Source organism: Bufo gargarizans, chromosome 2 (genome assembly GCF_014858855.1).
Source record: "Bufo gargarizans isolate SCDJY-AF-19 chromosome 2, ASM1485885v1, whole genome shotgun sequence".
NCBI lineage: Eukaryota > Metazoa > Chordata > Amphibia > Anura > Bufonidae > Bufo > Bufo gargarizans.
In genome coordinates this window covers 105,649,726-105,670,529 of record NC_058081.1, presented here as the reverse complement: position 1 = coordinate 105,670,529, position 20,804 = coordinate 105,649,726, and the positions used below count along the sequence as shown (strand labels likewise).

Below are 20,804 nucleotides of genomic sequence, written 5' to 3'. Positions count from 1 at the left end.
GAGTGGCCCAGCCAGAGCCCTGACTTGAACCCAGACATCTCTGGAGAGTCTGGAAAATGGCTGTCCACCGAAAGTCCTCATCCGATCTGACAGAGCATAAGAGGATCTGCAGAGAAGAATGGCAGAAAATCCCTAAATCCAGGTGTGCAAACCTTGTGGCATTATACCCAAGAAGACTGGCGCTTCAACTAAGTCCTGAGTAAAGGATCTGAATACTTAGGTCAATCAAGATTTTAGTTTTTCTATTTTTAATAAATTAGCAATCTATTGTTGTTTTTACATTTTCACTGAGAGATTGGGTGCAGATTGATGGGGGAAAATTCTACCTTTTTTTTTTTTTTTTTTTTTTTTTTGCACAAGGCCGCAGCAACATGCACTTTAGATATGCAGTTACACATACACATTTTTGTATAACTTATTATATCTTTTAATGGGACAACAAATGTACAGCAATTGTGCCCAATTAGCCATTTTCCCTCCCGGGTGTCATGTGACTCCTTAGTGTTACAAGGTCTCAGGTGTGAATAGGGAGCAGGTGGGTTACATTTGGTGTTATCGCTCTCACATTCTCTCATACTGGTCACTGGAAGTTCAACATGGCACCTCATGGCAAAGGGCTGTTCTATAAGCTGTACACCAGAAGGAAGCCTCTGCTAAAGATGATGCACAAGAAAGCCCGCAGTTTGCTGAAGACAAGCGGACTTAAGGACATGGATTACTGGAACCACGTCCTGTGGTCTGATGAGACCAAGATAAACGTATTTGGTTCAGATGGTGTCAAGCGTGTGTGGCAGCGACTGGGTGAGGATTACAAAGACAAGTGTGTCTTGCCTACAGTCAAGTATGGTGGCGGGAGTGTCGTGGTTTGGGGCTGCATGAGTGCTGCCGGCTGCGGGAGCTACAGTTTATTGAGGGAACCATGAATGCCAACATGTACTGTGACATACTGAAGCAGAGATCCCCTAACCTCCGAAACTGGGCTGGAGGGCAGTATTCCGACATGATACCGACCCCAAAACACCTCCAAGACGACCACTGCCTTGTTAAAGAAACTGAGGGTAAAGGTGCTGGACTGGCCAAGCATGTCTCCAGACCTAAACCATATTGAGCATCTGTAGGGCATCCTCAAACAGAAGGTGGAGGAGCGCAAGGTCTCTAACATCCACCAGCTCCGTGATGTCGTCATGGAGGAGAGGAAGAGGATTCCAGTGGAGACCTGTGAGGCTCTAGTAACCTCCATGCCCAAGAGAGTTAAGGCAGTGCTGGAAAATAATGGCAGCCACACAAAATGTTGACACTTTGGGCAAAATGTGGCCATTTTCACTTAGAGGTGTACTCACTTTTGTTGCCACACACCAAATATACACTGTTATACAAGCTGTACACTGACTACTTTACATTGTATCAAAGTGTCAGATCTTCAGTGTTGTCCCATGAAAAAGCCGGAATTAGACTTACCGGTAATTCAATTTCCACGAGATCACCACGACGGCTACAAGGAGATTGACCCCTGACCTCTGTAGGGGCAGGAACAGAGAGAGGGTTTAAATCCCCCCCTCCCACCACCAACACCAGTGTGTCCAAAATTACAGAGACAGAAAAAAAGTGGTGAGAACAAAACATACTAAACCGAGGGTATTACTTCATAACCTCCCAGGTAAGGCTTAAGGAAGGGTAGGGAATATATGTGCCGTCGTGGTGATCTCGTGGAAATTGAATTACCGGTAAGTCTAATTCCGGCTTTCCACTTCATCACCACGACGGCTACAAGGAGATATAAAAAATTATAGCTTAGGGGGGGACGACCGCCTGAAGGACTTTCCGTCCAAAAGACAAGTCTGAGCTGGATAGGTCTAACCTATAGTGTTTTGTAAAGGTGTGGATGTTAGACCACGTAGCGGCTTTACAAATGTCTTCAAGGGAAGCTCCGGCCCGTTCTGCCTGGGAGGAGGACATGGCCCGGGTAGAGTGAGCTCTCAAATTTGAGGGGCAAGACAGGTCTTGGGACCCGTAAGAAATGGAAATGGAGTCTTTTATCCACCGTGCTAGAGAGGATCTGGAGGCTTTCAGACCCTTATTCTTCCCCGAGAAGAGGACAAACAGGTTATTAGATCTACGGAAACCCTTTGACACTTCAAGATACCGCAAGACAGAGCGTCTTACGTCTAGAGAGTGGAAGTCCGATTCCCTATCGTTAGAGGGATTATTGCAAAAGGAGGGTAGGACTATCTCCTGGTTTCGGTGGAAATCCGATACAACTTTAGGCAGGAACCCCGGATCCAATTTAAGAATAATCCTATCATCGGTGATACGGAGATAGGGTTCCTGTATCGATAATGCTTGGATCTCGCCTATCCTTCTTGCAGACGTGATGGCCACCAAGAAAGCGGTTTTAAATGATAGATGTTTGATGGAACAATCAGATAGGGGTTCGAATGGAGCGAGAGTTAGGCCGGTGAGTACCACGTTAAGGTCCCAGTTGGGGATCCTAGATTTTAGAGAGGGACGTAGACGGGAGGCAGCTTTCATGAATCTCCTGATCCAGTGATGACTGGCTATATCGCGATCAAAGAAGCAGGCTAGTGCCGAGACCTGTACCTTTAGGGTAGAGGGTCTGAGACCTAGTTCAAGTCCCTGCTGGAGGAAGTCCAAGATCTTCAAGAAATTGGGCGGCTCTAAGTTTGGGGCTGGGTTCCCCATCCATGTACAGAATCTCTTCCAAATTTTTAGATAAATTGAGAAGGTAACCTTCTTCCTACTAGCTTTAAGGGTAGTTATCACTTGGTCCGAGAGCCCCTGTGACCTCAACTTCTGGACCTCAGGATCCAAGCTGACAATTTGAGGAAGCTTGGGTCTGGATGTAGTATTGGGCCTTGGTGAAGCAGGTCCCTCCTGGCAGGAAGAGGCCATGGGTCCTCTACTGACAGATTCCTTAGAGCAGGAAACCAGCTCCTCTTCGGCCAATAGGGAGCTATCAGGATTAGTGTCGTATCTTCTAGGTAGAGTTTCTGGATTACTCTGGGAAGTAGAGGCAATGGTGGGAACGCATAACTGAGATCCCAGTCCCAACGAATTGTGAGCGCATCCAACGCCCAGGGATTGTCCCGTGGGTTTAATGAACAGAACGTCGGTACCTTTGCGTTTCTTTTGGATGCGAATAGATCCACCTGTGGAGTGCCCCATCTTCCTGCCAGCAGCTGGAACACTTCTGGATTCAAGGACCACTCTGTCTGGTCTATCGACTGGCGACTGAGATAGTCCGCTTCTACGTTCAGTATCCTTTTTAAGTGGATTGCGGAGATGGAATTCACGTGGGATTCTGCCCAGTTGAAGATCTTCTTTGTAATAGACATCAGTTTCTCCGATCTCGTGCCTCCCTGGTGAGATAGGTACGCCACCGTCGTCGTGTTGTCTGAGAGAATCTTTACATGTTGACCCCTCAGAAGTATCTCTGCGGTTTTCAGGGCTTTCCAGACCGCTTCTAGTTCCCTGAAATTGGAGGACTGAGAGCGGATAGTTGGGGTCCAGGAACCCTGAAACCAACGGTCTCCCACTGTCGCTCCCCATCCTTTCTCGCTTGCGTCTGTAAGCACCTGAATGTAGGGGATTTTCTCCCAAACGACCCCCAAGGACAGATTGCTTGTGTTCTTCCACCAATCTAGGGAGGTTTTTACTGCCGGAGGGATCATGACCTTCTGATCCAAGGAGGCCTGCTGTCTGTTCCAAGCTCTCAGGATCCACGACTGGAGGGATCTGAAGTGGGACTGGCTCCAGGGGACGGACGTGATGCAGGACGAGAGGAGACCCAGGAGACTCATAGCTTCTCTTATAGGACAGGACCTCCTGTGCTGGAATCGTCGGACCTTTAATCGAAGGTTTCTGACCTTGTCTGGCGGAAGGAAGGTACGTTGTGTTTGAGAATCCAGGATAACGCCCAGGAACTGGATAGTGCTGGAGGGCACTAGGTTTGATTTCTTCAAGTTCACCAACCAACCCAGATCCTGGACAAGGGACAGAAAGGACTGCAGGTCTGTTCTGAGTTCTTCCTCTGAGTTGCCGACTAGGAGGAAATCGTCCAGGTACGGTATGACCACCAGTCCCTTGTGTCTCAAGAAGGCCATCATCTCCACTACCAGCTTTGTAAACACTCTGGGTGCAGATGATATCCCAAAGGGAAGGGCCGTAAACTGGTAGTGACGGATTACCCTCTTGTGGTCCTGAATGGCGAACCTCAAGAACCTTTGTGACTCTGGATGAATTGGGACGTGATAGTATGCGTCCTGGAGGTCTACTGAGCACATCAGGGCATTCCTTTTTATCAATGGAATCAGGGATTTCAGGGATTCCATCCTGAACTTCCGATAGATGACAAATTTGTTCAGGGCTTTCAGATTTATGATCGTACGGAACGAGCCTTCTTTTTTCTCTACCAAAAACAGGTTTGAGTAGAAACCTTGTTTTTGCTGTGTTGGCGGGACCTGTATTATTACGTCCGTTGCCAGAAGGCTTTGGATTCCTTCCAATATCTTTCCGCGTACTTTGGGGGAATGTAGGTTGGTAACAATGAAGCGGTTTGGGGGAGATGAAGAGAGTTCAATCCGGTACCCGGATCTTATGATGTCCCGGACCCAAGGGTTCGGAGTAATGAACTCCCAAGGAGTCAGGAAGTTCTTCAATCTCCCCCCCACTCTGACGTCATTGTTTATCCGAGGGTTTACTCTGGGAGGAGGAGGGGGTAATCCTACCCCTGCCCCCTTTAGGGTAACTCCAGCGTCCTGACTTCCCTTTACCCTTAAAGGGATTGTTCTGGCTAGTGGGGGCCCGAAAGGGATATTTCCTTTTGTAGGGTCTCTCTTCTGGGAATCCCTTTTTCTTGTCCGCCGCTTTCTCCAGGATACGGTCTAGGACGGGCCCAAAGACGTATTCCCCTGAGAACGGGATGGAGCAAAGCTTCATCTTCGATGTGTTGTCGCCCGACCAGCTTTTCATCCATAGGGCGCGACGGGCCGCATTGGAGAGTCCCGCGTCCTTTGCGGCGAATCTGACCGATTCCGCTGAGGCGTCAGCCATAAATGCTGTGGCGGATTTTAACAGGGGGAGGGATCTCAAGATCTCATCCCTAGGAGTATTATCTGTGATACGAGATTCCAGTTCCTCTAGCCACAGTTTCATGGATCTTGCCACTGAGGTAGCCGCGATGTTTGTTTTTAAGACAAGCATCGCTGCTTCCCAAGATTTTTTTAAGAGGCTATCTGCTTTCCTGTCCATGGGATCACGCAGTTGAGAGGTGTCTTCAAAGGGCAAGGCAGTCTTTTTATTGACCTTTGCCACCTGAATATCAATTTTTGGTGTTTCGCTGAAGATTTTAACTTCGTCCGTGTCAAACAACAGCCGGTTTCTAAAGGACCTGGATACCCCCAACCTTTTTTCTGGGTTGGACCACTCGTCCAGCACCATATCCCGTATGTTCTCATTGATTGGGAATACCCGGGTTTTTTTAGCCCTGAGCCTCCCAAACATCTCATCCTGGACTGAGTGAGCTTTAGGGGTTTCTTCGACCCCCATAGTGGCCCGGACTGCCCTTAATAGGTCAGGCATCTCGTCCAAGGAGAAGCAGAATCTTTGTTCTGATTCTGGAGTCTCAAGATCAGAGAAGACCACCTCGTCCTCCCGTGTTCTGGAGGACGAGGCCTCCTCCTCTATAATCTCTGGATCAGATAGTGAAGGGGATGGGCCCCTATGTCTTTTTGAAGGGGGTTCATCCCTGGGTAAAGGTATCTGAGATAAGGAGGTTTTGACTTCCTCATGGATCATGGACCTTAGATCTTTAAGGAAAGAAGGCTGTTCCTCGGCAATCACATTAGATATGCAGTCCTTACAGAGTTTTTTACGATAGTCGTCCGGTAGCCGTTTGAGGCAGGACACACATTTGGACTGTTTTTTGATCTTTCTCTGAGCCTCCTTAGTGACCTGGGGAGAACAACCCTAATTAGCTATGGTAAGTACACATGCCAACAGCAGGATATAGCCCCAAGCCAGAGATGTGGAGGAGGAGGAACAAGTAACCTGGTACAGTGTAAAGACAAGTACAGGGTAAGAAAAAAGCGCTTCCCCACAGGGGACTTACTACAGGCGGCACAGAAGGGTCTCCAGGGGAGCGGGGTTCAGCCGACATGACTGCACACTGGCTCCGGTACACTGACAATCGGCGCTGCTGCGCGCGAAAATTTGAACTCGGAGACGCCTCTGAATGACGTCACTTCCTTTCGGCACCCGGAAGTGACGACGGCCGTTATCCTGAAGCGCTTAGGCGCGCACCCGGCGATAGCCAAACAGGCCCGGCGGGAGATCGCGACCGGGAGCAGGCTCACATATAATAATGGAGCGAGGCCTCCCTCCTTCGCCCCTGCCCAGCGTTAGTACGGAGACCGCAGGAGGGCAGGGGGAACACCCGGTAGGTGTCAGGAAGTTCTGCTATATCTTCATCTCCCCGCAGGGAGACTCTCTCTGCCCCTGTCCTCTGTAGGGACAGGAAACACTGGTGTTGGTGGTGGGAGGGGGGGATTTAAACCCTCTCTCTGTTCCTGCCCCTACAGAGGTCAGGGGTCAATCTCCTTGTAGCCGTCGTGGTGATGAAGTGGAAAAATATGATTAAATATTTACAAAAATGTGAGGTGTGTACTTAATTTTGTGTGTATATATATATATATATATATATATATATATATATATATATGAGAGGCACTCCGGTAGATGAAAAACAAACGATTCCTTTATTCACCCATGCGGTGCAACGTTTCGGCTCCAAACTAGAGTCTTTTTCAAGGCTTGAAAAAGGCTCTAGTTTGGAGCCGAAACGTTGCACCGCATGGGTGAATAAAGGAATCGTTTGTTTTTCATCTACCGGAGTGCCGCTCATTTTCTGGATCTAATTGTTGGGGTAAGAAGTAAATTCCCCTGGAACGTGCACCCGAATTTTTTCCATCATTGCCAGTGCTGCCATTTTTCTTTGAGATATATATATATATATATATTAGGGCTGCAGCTAACGATTATTTGAATAATCGATTAGTTGCCGATTAATTTCTACGATTAATCGGGAAAAACCACAAAATTACAGCGCGATCCGTGTTCCCTCAGCAGCACAGAGGAGAAGGAAGCAGTGTCGTCGCACCCCCCCCCCCCCCTGTGCTGCTGCTACCAATGAAAGGAGAGAGGAGAAGAGGAGGGAAGGGGCTGTGGCCACTGTGCCACCAATGATGTTAACTTGCCTATTAATTTACATACAGGAGGCAGGAGCTGGTTGCAGAATCATATAGCCGCACCTGACCTCTATGACAAGTAGCTGCGATCTGTGGTAGTTAACCCCTGCCGCACCTGAGGGGTTAACTGCCGCGGATCACAGCTACTTGTCATAGAGGTTGGGTGCGGCTATACGATTCTGCAACCAGCTCCCGCCTCCTGTATATGAATTACAAGGCAAGTTATCTTCATTGGTGGCAGTGGCCACAGGGTCCCTTCCTCCTCATTGGTGGCAGTGGCAGCTTCTGATCGGAGCCCCAGCAGTGTAATGCTGGGGCTCCGATCAGTTACCATGGCAGCCAGGACGCTACTGAAGCCCTGGCTGCCATAGTCAGCTCCCTGCTGCCGTGTGCACAAAGCAAAGAGCAGCAGGGGGTGTGTGAAGTCCTATTCACCCTAATAGAGCTCTATCAGGGTGAATAGGACAAAGGGTTCTAGCCCCTAAGGGGGCAAAAAGTTAGTAAAAAAAAATAAAAATAAAAACACACATACAACACACCAAAATATTAGGTATTAATTTAAAAAGAAAGATTAGCAAAAAAGCTACACGTTAACAATAAACGTTCGAAAAAAAAAAATCTATAAATTGGTCGATCCCTAAACGCAACACTTTCGGTTTTGCTCCCATTTTGCATGAGCTGAACTCAAAGATCTGAAACATTTTCTACATACACAAAAGACCCATTATTCTCAAACATTGTTCACAAATCTGTCTAAATCTGTTAGTGAGCACTTCTCCTTTGCCGAGATAAATCGGTGTGGTATATCAAGGTGCTGATTAGACAGCATGAATATTGCACAGGTGTGCCTTAGACTGTCCCACAATAAAAGGCCACAGGTGTGCACAGTTTTGCCTTACTGGGGGTGGGGGTCAGAAAACCAGTCAGTATCTGTTGTGGCCACCATTTGCCTCACGCAGTGCATAACATCTCCGTGGCATAGAGTTGATCAGGTTGTTGATTGTGGCCTGTGGAATGTTGGTCCGCTCCTCTTCAATAGCTGTGCGAAGTTGCAGAATATTGGCAGGAACTGGAACACGCTGTCGCATACGCGGATCCAGAGCATCCCAAACATGCTCAATGGGTGACATGTCCGGGGAGTATGCTGGCCATGCAAGTACTGGGATGTTTTCAGCTTCCAGGAATGGTGTACAGATCCTTGTAATATGGGGCCGTGCATTATTATTCTGCAACATGAGGTGATGGTCGTGGATGAATGGCACAACAATGGGCCTCAGGATCTCGTCACGGTATGTCTGTGCATTCAAAAGGCCATCAATAAAATGCACCTGTGTTCGTGGTCCATAAAATACGCCTGCCCATACCATAACCCGATCGCCACCATGGGCCGCTCGATCCACAATGTTGAGGTAAGCAAACCGCTCACCCACACGACGCCACACACACTGTCTGCCATCTGCCCTGAACAGTAAAAACCGGGACTCATCCATGAATAGAACGCCTCTCCAACGTGCCAGACGCCATCGAATGTGAGCATTTGCCCACTCGTCGGTTACGACGACGAACTGCAGTCAGGTCCAGACCCTGATGAAGATGAAAAGCATAAAGATGAGCTTCCCTGAGACGGTTTCTGACAGTTTGTGCAGAAATTCTTTGGTTATGCAAACCGATTGTGGCTGCAGCTGTCCGGGTGGCTGGTCTCAGGCGATCATGGAGGTGAACATGCTGGATGTGGAGGTCCTGGGCTGCTGTGGTTACACGTGGTATGCAGTTGCGAGGTCGGTTGGATGTACGGCCAAATTCTCGGAATCGCCTTTGGAGACGGCTTATGGTAGAGAAATGAACATTCATTGCACGGGCAACAGCTCTGGTAGACATTCCTGCAGTCAGCATGCCAATTGTATGTTCCCTCAAACGATGCGACATCTGTGGCATTGTGCTGTGTGATCAAACTGCACATTTCAGAGTCGCCTTTTATTGTGGGCAGTCTAAGGCACACCTGTGCAATATTCATGCTGTCTAATCAGCACCTTGATATGCCACACCTGTGAGGTGGGATGGATTATCTCGGCAAAGGAGAAGTGCTCACTAACACAGATGTAGACAGATTTGTGAATATTTGAGAGTAAGGCCCCTTTCACACGGGCGAGTTTTCCGCGCAGGTGCAATGCGTGAGTTGAACGCATTGCACCTGCACTGAATCCTGACCCATTCATTTCTATGGGGCTGTTCACATGAGCAGTGATTTTCACGCATCACTTGTGCGTTGCGTGAAAATTGCAGCAAGCTCTATTTTGTGCGTTTTTCACGCAACGCAGGCCCCATAGAAGTGAATGGGGCTGCGTGAAAATCGTAAGCAAGTGCGGATGTGGTGCGATTTTCACGCACGGTTGCTAGGAGACGATCAGGATGGAGACCCGATCATAATTTTCCCTTATAACATGGTTATAAAGGGAAAATAATAGCATTCTTAATACAGAATGCATAGTACAATAGCGCTGGTGGGGTTAAAAAAATTATTTAACTCACCTTAATCCACTTGATTGCGCAGCCTGGCTTCTCTTCTGTCTTTTTATTTGCTGTGTGCAGGAACAGGACCTGTGGTGACATCACTCCGGTCATCACATGATCCATCACCATGGTAAAAGATCATGTGGTGAGTGCAGTGACGTCACCACAGGTCCTTTCCCTTCTGCACAGCAAAGATGAAGACAGAAAAGAAGCCGGCTGCGCGATCAAGTGGATTAAGGCAAGTTCTATTTTTATTTTTTAAATCCCTTCCAGCGCTATTGTACTATGCATTCTGTATTTAGAATGCTATTATTTTGCCTTATAACCATGTTATAAGGGAAAATAATACAATCTACAGAACACCGATCCCAAGGCCGAACCTCTGTGAAGAAGTTTGGGTTTGCGTACCAAACATGCCGATTTTTCTCACGCGTGTGCAAAACGCATTACAATGTTTTGCGCATGTTCCCGCTGCGCACCCGCACATTTTCCCCAAACGCCCATGTGAAAGAGGCCCAATGGGTCTTTTGTGTATGTAGAAAATGTTTCAGATCTTTGAGTTCAGCTCATGCAAAATGGGAGCAAAACCAAAAGTGTTGCGTTTATATTATTGTTCAGTATAGATATATATTGGTCATAAAATGTGATCTGATCTTCATCTAAGTCACAACAATAGACAATCACAGTCTGCTTAATCTAATAACACACAAAGAATTAAATGTTTTATTGAACACACCATGTAAACATTCACAGTGCAGGTGGAAAAAGTATGTGAACCCTTGGATTTAATAACTGGTTGAACCTCCTTTGGCAGCATTAACTTCAACCAAACGTTTCCTTTAGTTGCAGATCAGACGTGCACAACGGTCAGGAGTAATTCTTGACCATTCCTCTTTACAGAACTGTTTCAGTTCAGCAATATTCTTGGAATGTCTGGTGAGAATCGCTTTCTTGAGGTCATGCCACAGCATCTCAATCGGGTTGAGGTCAGAACTCTGACTGGGCCACGTATTTTATTCTGTTTAAGCTATTCTGCTGCTGAGTTACTTCTATGCTTTGGGTCGTTGTCCTGTTGCAACACCCATCTTCTGTTGAGCTTCAGCTGGTGGACAGATGGCCTTAAGTTCTCCTGCAAAATGTCTTGATAAACTTGGAAATTCATTTTTCCTTCGATGATAGCAATCCGTCCAGGCTCTGACGCAGCAAAGCAGCCCCAAACCATGATGCCCCCACCACCATACTTCACAGTTGGGATGAGGTTTTGATGTTGGTGTGCTGTGCCTCTTTTTCTCCACACAGTGTTGTGTGTTTCTTCCAAACAACTCAACTTTGGTTTCACCTGTCCACAGAATATTTTGCCAGTACTGCTGTGGAACATCCAGCTGGTCTTGTGCAAACTGTAAACGTGCAGCAATGGTTTTTTTGGACAGCAGTGGCTTCCTCTGTGGTATCCTCCCATGAAATCCATTCTTGATTAGTGTTTTACATATCGTAGATTCACTAACAGGGATGTTAGCATATGCCAGAGACTTTTGTAAGTCTTTAGCTGACACTCTAGGATTCTTCTTCACCTCATTGAGCAGTCTGCGCTGTGCTCTTGCAGTCATCTTTACAGGACGGCCACTCCTAGGGAGAGTAGCAGCGGTGCTGAACTTTCTCCATTATAGACAATTTGTCTTACCGTGGACTGATGAACAGCAAGGCTTTTGGAGATACTTTTATAACCCTTTCCAGCTTTATGCAAGTCAACAATTCTTAATCGTAGGTCTTCCGAGAGCTCTTTTGTGCGAGGCATCATTCACATCAGGCAATGCTTCTTGTGAAAAGCAAACCCAGAACTGGTGTGCGTTTTTTATAGGGCAGGGCAGCTGTAACCAACACCTCCAATCCCATCTCATTGATTGGACTCCAGTTGGCTGACACCTCACTCCAATTAGCTCTTGGAGATGTCATTAGTCTAGGGGTTCACATACTTTTTCCACCTGCACTGTGAATGTTTACATGGTGTGTTCAATAAAAACATGGTAACATAATTATTTGTGTTATTAGTTTAAGCAGACTGTGATTGTCTATTGTTGTGACTTAGATGAAGATCAGAACACATTTTATGACCAATTTGTGCAGAAATCCATATCATTCCAAAGGGTTCACATACTTTTTCTTGCAACTGTATAATCACTTGAGGACATGTCAACTCTGAAGCCAGTCATTGGCTGCAGCAGTACAGGTGACCATGTCCATACCCTAGCCAGAAAAAAAAAATATATACCGAAAGATGGAGAAATGAGAGCCAGCATGCACGACGGAAGAGGCGAGTTACAGGCAAGTATGAATCTTTCAGAAGGAGATAAAGGCTAGAGGCCACCAATAAAAAGTTAAAGGGTTATTCGCTTATGGCAAGTCATCAATATCAGATAAGCAGGGGTCCGACTCTTGTTACCCCTGTCGATCAGCAGTTTGAAAAGGCTGCGAGTATGCAGCGTCTCCTTCAATGTTTACCTGTATGTGTATGGCATCTACATTGTAGCGATGGTTCTTCACTTATTTAAGTAAATGGGACAAAAGCTGTTTTCACTAGGGTATTGGGAATCGGACAAGTCTTCAATATCCTGACACTGAACAACCCCTTTAAGAGATTTATTGTGCTGTGTACAGCACATTGGCAAAAGTTACGTTTAATTGGCATAGTTTTGGTCTACGACCAATCCACATTTTTTTGCAGATTGGAAGCGTTTATTTCTACGAGTCCGCAAAAAATGTGCACAGTTCGCAGATGTCATCCATGTGCCGTTCACATCCGTGAGGCTGTTCCGCAAATTATAGAACATGTTGTATTCTTGTTTTGCAGACAGGAATAGGCATTTCTCCTGACGGAATTAAGAAAATTTTGGAAGGCACGTGGTCGGAGTCTGTATTATGCGGAACACATATATAAGTTCTGTCTAAAGAGAGTGTCATGGTTTGGGGCTGCATGAGTGCTGCCGGCTGCGGGGAGCTACAGTTCATTGAGGGAACCATGAATGCCATCATGTACTGTGACAGACTGAGGCCGAGCATTATCTCCCTTCGAAAACTGGACCGCAGGGTCATATTACAACATGAAAACCTCCAAGACGACCACTGCCTTGCTAAAGAAACTGAGGGTAAGGGTGCTGGACTGGCCAAGCATGTCTCCAGACCTAAACCCTATTGAGCATCTATGGGGCATCCTCAAACAGAAGGTGGAGGAGCATAAGGTCTCTAACATCCACCAGCTCCGTGATGTTGTCATGGAGGAGAGGAAGAGGATTCCAGTGGAGACCTGTGAAGCTCTAGTGAACTCCATGCCCAAGAGAGTTAAAGCAGTGCTGGAAAATAATGGTGGCCACACAAGTTCTGTCTAAAAGAGATCTTTGAAGGGGTTTTCAGAGATATTTTTACTGATAACCTATCCTCTGGATAGGTTTTCAGTATCTGATCGGCGGGGTCTGACAACTAGGACCCCCACCGATCAGCTGCGCTGATCGCAGTAGTGCCGCGGCCTTCTTGCAGCTTTTCTTGGGCCACGTCACGTTCACCAATCACATGGCCTAGGTGCAGCTCAGTCCCACGACAAGGTTCAGTAATTTGAGCATCAGCCACCGGATCCAGAGAGAGGGGGGGGGGGGGGGGGGGGAACAGGGGGGACATTTATCAAGCCCCGCACTCAAGAATTCTGGGTTAAAAAAAAAAAAAAAGTGGAGTTTGCCACTGTTTGACCTTATTTGTGAAAAAAAACCTCCAGTTTTAAAGAGTGGGTGGGAAAGTGGAGGTGTTAGCCTATCAGTCACTCAACTTTAAAAAAAATAATAATAATAATAATAATTTTCGATATGTCATAGCGACTTATCAAAAGATTTGATTGTGTTGATCCGAGTTTTGAGAACACTAGAACAAGGAGCACGCTGTCCTCACTGCAGAAAGTCTATGGCCCCTCTCCATTCCATCTTCGGCAGCGCTCCTCCCTCCTCATTCTAGCAATCAGTGGGGGACTCAGCACCAAGACCCCACCAATCAAATCATCTTTGATATGTCACTGTGTCAAGAGTTATTTTTTAAGGTTCACTGATACATTAAGGCCTCATGCACTCGAACATAATTTGTTTCCGTGTCCATTCCTTTTTTTGCGGATAGGATGCGGACCCATTCATTTCAATGGGTCTGCAAAAAATTTATGCATCCATATGTCCGTTCCGTAACCCCGCAAAAAAAAAAAAAAAAAATAAGTCGTCCTATTCCTGTCTGTTTTAGGCATTGTGACATTGGATCCGCCAAAAAAAACAGAAAGAAAAAACACAAATGGCATTTGCAGACGGCAAAACACATACGGTCGTGTGCATATAGCCCAAGGTCTCTTGCACACGACCGTATGGCTATTTCAGTAATTTGCAGTCCGCAAAAAATACGGATGACGTCCGTGTGCATTCCATTTTTTGCAGAACGGAACAGCTGGCCCCTAATAGAACAGTACTATCCTTTTCCGTTATGCGGACAATAATAGGACATGTTCTAAAGAAACGGAAAAATGGAAACGGAAGGCATACATTGTACCTTCCGTTTTTTTTTTACAGTTCCATTGAAATGAATGGTTCCCTATACAAACCGTAAAAAAATAAATAAAAAAAAGACGTTCGTATGCAAGAGGCCCAATCAGATTTATCAACTGAGACTTTTTTCTCCAGAAAAGGGGTGGAGTAGAAAATGGAGTAACATCTCAAGACGAAGTGTTAGACCTAAAAATGGCCCAACGAATGTCGTGCGACACTTTCAACTCTTGCAAAAGTGACTGGTAAGATCTGCATCATCACTCTGAAAAGTATCTGAAGATGTAATGAGCGGCGGACAGTTCACCAGAAGGGTAAAGGGGTGGGACGCCCCGCACCCCTGCCCATCAGCCGTTTGGGTGCAGCAACTACAAAGCGCCACCGATTGTGTAATGGAGGGAGCTTGTTACTACAGCGTTACTGCCACTGAAGTCAATGGGAATGACTAGCTGTGTCCCCTACAATGCTGCAGCTCCAGTGCTGACATTAGCTGACCGGCGGGGGTGCGGCTGTCAGACCCCAGCAATCAGCTAGTGATGGCCTATCCTGCAGACAGCCCCGTAACCTGGCTCTTGGGCTCCAATGGGCCCCACCTATCCTGTATAGTACTGGCCCCTCAAATGGATCAGAAGGGACCCTTAGGCCCCAGGACCCCCGTCCTCTGCGGCCCTCTCATTACATGGCAGAGGCTTCACGTATCCGTCACTCCGCACACAGGGCACGCCACATACACAGGGTACATGCAGTCTTACGTGTCACCAGGTCTTCCTCGTTAAATCCAGTAGCACAGCTGGTGAGGAGCACACAAGGGACAGAGGCCATGACTGGACCGCTGCCTCTTCCGTACTGCCTGGCCTACTTCCGCATGGCAACAGACTAACTTCCTCATGGCAACTGCAGCACTTCCGGCCTACGCCTCCTGTGTGGAGCTGGATGGAACATTCCTCTTCCCCCTGTTGTAAATGGTATGGTCCGGAGCGCGTCTCGTCGTCATGGCAGCAGAAGAAGCGGAGAAAGGACCTAATAGCGGGGCTGCGGCATGGCTGGAGTGTCGGGGGGCGCTGACCCCGTGGGCCGCCTTCTGGTTCAGGTACCGGGCACGGTGTGGCGTCATGTTATATGGAGATGCAGGGACTACTTACTGTACCTACTGTTTCTGCATAGATACCTAGACATGAGATAGTTACATACAGGGTTGGACTCAGGGGCGGAGGCCTGGGGCTGTCTGCTCAACTTCGGCCCCTCCCTTTATTTTAGTATGTAGAGGCTGAGGAGCCATTTGACATCTCCAGACTAAAAAAATCCCCCAAATTGGCTCCTAAACAGAAAAATTTGGTCCCCAAAACTAAAAAAGACTTGGAGGACATCTTACATCCAGGGACATCTCCTGTCACGTTAGAATTTTACCATCAACCCCCCATCCTGGTGTCCCCACAGTGTCATCTTGCTGCCACCCCAACTGTGCCCCCCAATGTCCCAGGTACTATACTGCTGAAAAAATAGTGACCCTAATAGACATAAATGGGGTCATTTATCAAACTGGTGTAAAGTAGAACTGGATTTCCAAAAGAGCTGTCAAATATGAAAGGTGGAATCTGATTGGCTGCTATGGACAACTAAGCCAGTTCTACTTTACACCAGTTTGATAAATTACCCCAAATGTTCCTATAGTGTCCACAGCAGCTATAATGTCCCCTATAGTGCCCCCAGTAATAATAACATCCTATATTGTGCTCCAGGCAATTTTTCCTGTATAGTGTCCCCAGAAATAATAGAGTTCCCCCTACAGTGCCTCCCCAATAGCAAGGCCCCCCACACTGCCCACATATAGTAATTTGCTCCCACACAGCCAGCCCAAATATAGTAATTTGCCCCCAATGTACTGTCCCTTTACTAATATGTCCTCCTCTGCCCCCCCCCCCCATGTCCCCCAAAGTTGGCACATAAAAAAAAATAAAAAATGCTAAATACTCACCTATGTCCAGGGCCAGGCGCTTGCTCACAGAGGAAGGCAGGATGAGGCAGGCGCGCACACACATGCCGGCACAGGCGCGCAATGACATCACACCCAGGATTTCACTACCTACTAGGCCTGAAGCCTACGGCGGTGATCGGCGGCTGGGCAGGGAACTATGCGCTCCCGTGCCCTGCCACAGTATGTGGGCATTCAGGTTGGCGTTGGGCCCCCCCCAACGATGCCGGGCCCAGGGCTGCCAACCCAAACGACCCTATTATAATCCGCCATTGGTTGGACGTCACCGGGATTTTGTGTATAGAGCTGAGGACATGGGTTGCTAGATCGCCGCTAGCACACCCGCAATACCCAGTCCCCATAGCTCTGTGTGCTTTCATTGTGTAAAAAAACGATTTGATACATATGCAAATGAACTTGAGATGAGTCCTGTTCCCTGACTCATCTCACGTACAGGACTCATCTCAGGTTAATTTGCATATGTATCAAATTGTTTTTTTTACACAATAAAAGCACACAGAGCTATGGGGATTGGATATTGCGGATGTGCTAGTGGCCATCTAGCAACACATGTCCTCAGCTCTATACCCAAAATCCTGGTGACAGGTTCCCTTTAAGGTCCTGTATACACTTGCACTCCCTGCCCAGGGCTTCTAATCAAAGTATAAGGGCTCCTTCACACACGGAAGATTTTGTTGCGGAAATTTCTGCCACTGAAAATCAGTTGCATTCATCTGAATGGAGCCGTATTGATGGGAAGCACATGGATTTCTGCAGACCCCATTGAGGTGAATGGAAGTGATTTTTATTTGCAGAGTTGTCTGCCACAAAATCTGCCGCGTGTGAAGGCGTCCTAATAAGGGCTCATGCAGACGGCCGTCCGTGCATTGGAAAGTGCAATTTGAGGTCCCCATTGCACAGGCAACAACTGTGCGGATTCCACAGACGGTTCCAGACCCAGTCAACTTGAATGGGTCCGCAATTCGTCTTGTTGTGGAAATTTTATTATGCGGACATTTTATCTTAGGATGTGTGTGTGTTTTTATAGATTGTCATCTGTCTCCCTGTGTCGGATTTAGCCAGAGAACACTCTAGCGGAGGGTACTTTGGCTGAATCGGGATCCGTGGTAAAACAGTCAGTATGAGAACCAGTAGAATGGTTTTTATTAGATACTGATCACTTTGGAGCAGTATTGAGTGAGGTCCATGCTGACAGTGATGGGGGGGGTGGGCGGTCACCTGGCTGGTCGGGTAATGGGCATGACTCATCCTTCCTTATACAGGGATGGGGGTGTGGCCATTGACTGCCCCTCCCTGTCCTTTGACATGTCATCACTTCCTGTACCCTTGTCTTGGGCCAGCCCCTTTTATACCTTTTTGTGAGTAAATAAAAGTGAACACACTGAGCAGGGCGGGAGGAGTGCTCAGCAAGAATTCAATCAAGATGGTAGCACCTGGGTCTGTCTCTAACTGCGGCTGAGGGAAAATGGATTTAGTAGTAAAAGGTAGACCAGGCACTCTATATATGTAACCAATAGATGAGATGTTTATTTGATAAAATACAATTTGATACTAAAAGCATAAAATAACAGCATAAAACAATGACACAGTATACAACAATGATATAGCAGCAATGTTAGTTAGCAGCACAATATCAGCAGTCGAAATAACGTAAGCAGCCACCAAAGTCTAGCAGAGGAAAGGATTTAAAATCCATCCATATGGATCGCACTTGCGAATCAGATACTCCTTTATAACCGTAGCGGTATAATATCAAAGTCTTTCTTTCAACTGAATTGTCCAAGTGACGGGTCAATGTCCGTATTAGTATAGTTACTCTCCTGGTTAGTTTACAGTATAGCGGGAAGGCTAGAGGGTATAGTGTGAAAAGCAGAGTGGCGTCCCACTCAGTTATATACGCTTGTTCAATGTTACCTTACTCTTGCTCAATTCCCGTCTCTGAATACCGGCTTGTTGCTCTCAGCTGACTCTGTGTCCAGTATCGCCAGTGGGTTCAGCGCTTGTTGAAGTCAAGTGCCGCCAGGATTTTTCGTTCCAAAAACTTAGATCAGATCCAGGGGGGATTCTCTACCAGCATGCCGGTGCAAGGTATAGCCCATTCGCGTTTCGGGGACGTGTCCCCTTCTTCATTATTAATATTAATATTTCTACAACAGTCTGCACTGCTAAAAACTAGAACATGTTCGGAGGAACCCTGGAGGAGCACTCCGTACTGCTTCCCTGAGGTTCCGTGCCTCCGTTCCACACCAGAGCTATATTAACAAAAGAACAGGCAGTTCTTGAAATTGAAGCGTCAGAAGCAGGAAAATGGGCAGTCGTAAGTATCTGAGGGCCTCTGACAAGGACCGGATTGTGTTAGATGACTGGGTCAGAGTCTCCAGAATGGCAGGTCTTGTGGTGTATTCCTGGTGTGCGGTGGTTAGTGCCTACCAAAAGTGCAAGCCCCAGGAAGGACAAGAGGTGAACTTTAGGCAGGGTGGTGGACACCCAAGGCTCATTGATGCACATGGGCAATGAAGACTAGACAGAAGAACTGGAGCACACAGATCTACATGGCAGCTAGCTGTGTACTGCCGAGCAGTCCGATTGCTCATGCTGCTCCTTGTTCTCCTGCCAAAAGCACCGTCCATGAGCAGATGGGTGTCAGAACTGGACCATGGAGCAATGCGGGAAAGCAGCTTGGTCTGAGGAGCCACGTTTTCATTGACATCATCTGGATGGCTGCATGCGGGTGCCTGGGGAAGAGATATCACCAGGGTGCTCTGCCTCTATGGGAAGGATCAGGCCGGCGGAGGCAGGGATCTGCTGGGAAATCTCGGATCCTGGTGTCCATGTGGATGTTAGGCCAGGTTCACATCACCATTTAGTTTTCTGTTCTTCGTATCTGTAAGAAGAACAGAAAAATGTAAAAAAAAAACAATAAAAAAAAAATCCTTTATTTTGAGCATCCTACAGGACTTTTTTCTCCCATGTAAAATAACGGATCTCAGAGAACTGAGAAAAACGGATGCAAATTGTGGACAGCGGATGCTCAAAATAAAGGCGCCATCTTTTAAAATGTTTCTGTTCTTCTGACGGATCAGAAGAACAGAAAACTAAACAGTGATGTGAACCCAGCCTTACCTTGTCACGTACCACCTACCTAAACATTGTACAGACCAAGTACCCTCATCATGGCAGCGGTATCCCCCCTGCCCTGTCCCCAACTGCTCCTTATTTACTGGTCCAGCAATGGTATGTCTACGCAGGAGCACGAGACCAGCGCAGTCACCTGGATTTAAAGGGACACTGACAGGCCGTTAGAGCATATAAAGTGACATATATTCTTCTATTGGTCTTAATATGCTTAATTAGACTATACCCAACTGCCGTCTCCTAGTGCCGCCCAGTTCATTAGTATTCACTGCACTGGGCAGCTTTTTTTTCTCGCGACGCGGTGAAATCCCACACATGCCCAGTACTATCTTTTACTGGAGCTGGAGGGTGCCGGGGACCTTATCCAGCGCAGGCACGGAGAGACAAGATGAAGCTGATGCCAGGAAGATGGTACTGGGCATGCGCGGGATTTCGGGGACGGCAGTTGGGGCGCGGCTGGGCACACAACTGAATGAGGGACAGCCCCTTGGGCACAAAGTAAGGTAATTTGCATATTGATGAAAACACTTTTTATAAGTAACAGAAAGGCAGCGAGGGGTGATAATGGTATAGTTTAATTAAGCATATTAAGACCAATAGAAGAATATATGTCACTTTATATGCTCTAACGGCCTGTCAGTGTCCCTTTAATGTCATGGCTGATGGTGGCACGAAGGGGAAATACACAATATTATGGTTTTAATATTATGGCTGATCAGTATATCTAAAAAAAAAATAAAAAATGTTAATACTAGAAACATAGAATGTGTCGACAGATAAGAACCATTTGGCCCATCTAGTCTGCCCAATAATTATGACATTATATTATATGGACACATTAATATGATTTGCTGACACTCAGTGATAATACTTTATATTTGTAGTCATGTGAGAAAAAAATATATATCTATAGCCAACTTTGTATAGTTTGCAATAGGTCTAGGTATCCGTCATCATATCTGCTGCTGTAATATGAAAATCTAGATGGCCCACACGTGATAAAGCTGGTTCTTGTGTGTACAGGTTCAGAATGACTTGGAACACTTAAAGAAGAAACTGGTGCGCACAAGTCAAGAGAATGGCGTTACTGTGGATGTGCAGCACCTGGAGACTGCTATTCAAAGGACCGAACTGGGATTAAAGGTAAAACAATCATGAAATCTTACTGGTTTTACTGGACTTAAATCTGTCCATGAATTAAAACAGTTGTCCAGGGTTTTAATATTGAGGACTTTAGAGCAGCCCATCAGTACTAGGGCTCATGCACACAAACGTTTTTAGGCGTTCCGTATACGAGCCGTATTTTGATTCCGTATATGGAACCATTCATTTCAATGGATC

General features: G+C 46.8%; 2 protein-coding genes across 2 annotated transcripts in view; one reads left to right on the top strand and one right to left on the bottom strand.

The window, feature by feature from the left end:
* Nucleotides 1-15,231, bottom strand: part of AAGAB (alpha and gamma adaptin binding protein) — a 41,820-nt gene extending 26,589 nt beyond the window's left edge. Inside the window, exon 1 of the mRNA XM_044279372.1 lies at nt 15,088-15,231. Coding sequence (XP_044135307.1) covers nt 15,088-15,157 — 70 coding nt within the window. The 5' untranslated portion in view covers nt 15,158-15,231. The remainder of the gene's footprint in view (nt 1-15,087) is intronic.
* A 21-nt stretch (nt 15,232-15,252) lies between these two features.
* The window catches only part of IQCH (IQ motif containing H), a 119,814-nt gene continuing 114,262 nt past the window's right edge, over nt 15,253-20,804 (top strand). The window contains exons 1-2 of the mRNA XM_044279371.1: nt 15,253-15,425; nt 20,487-20,606. Coding sequence (XP_044135306.1) covers nt 15,375-15,425; nt 20,487-20,606 — 171 coding nt within the window. The 5' untranslated portion in view covers nt 15,253-15,374. The remainder of the gene's footprint in view (nt 15,426-20,486; nt 20,607-20,804) is intronic.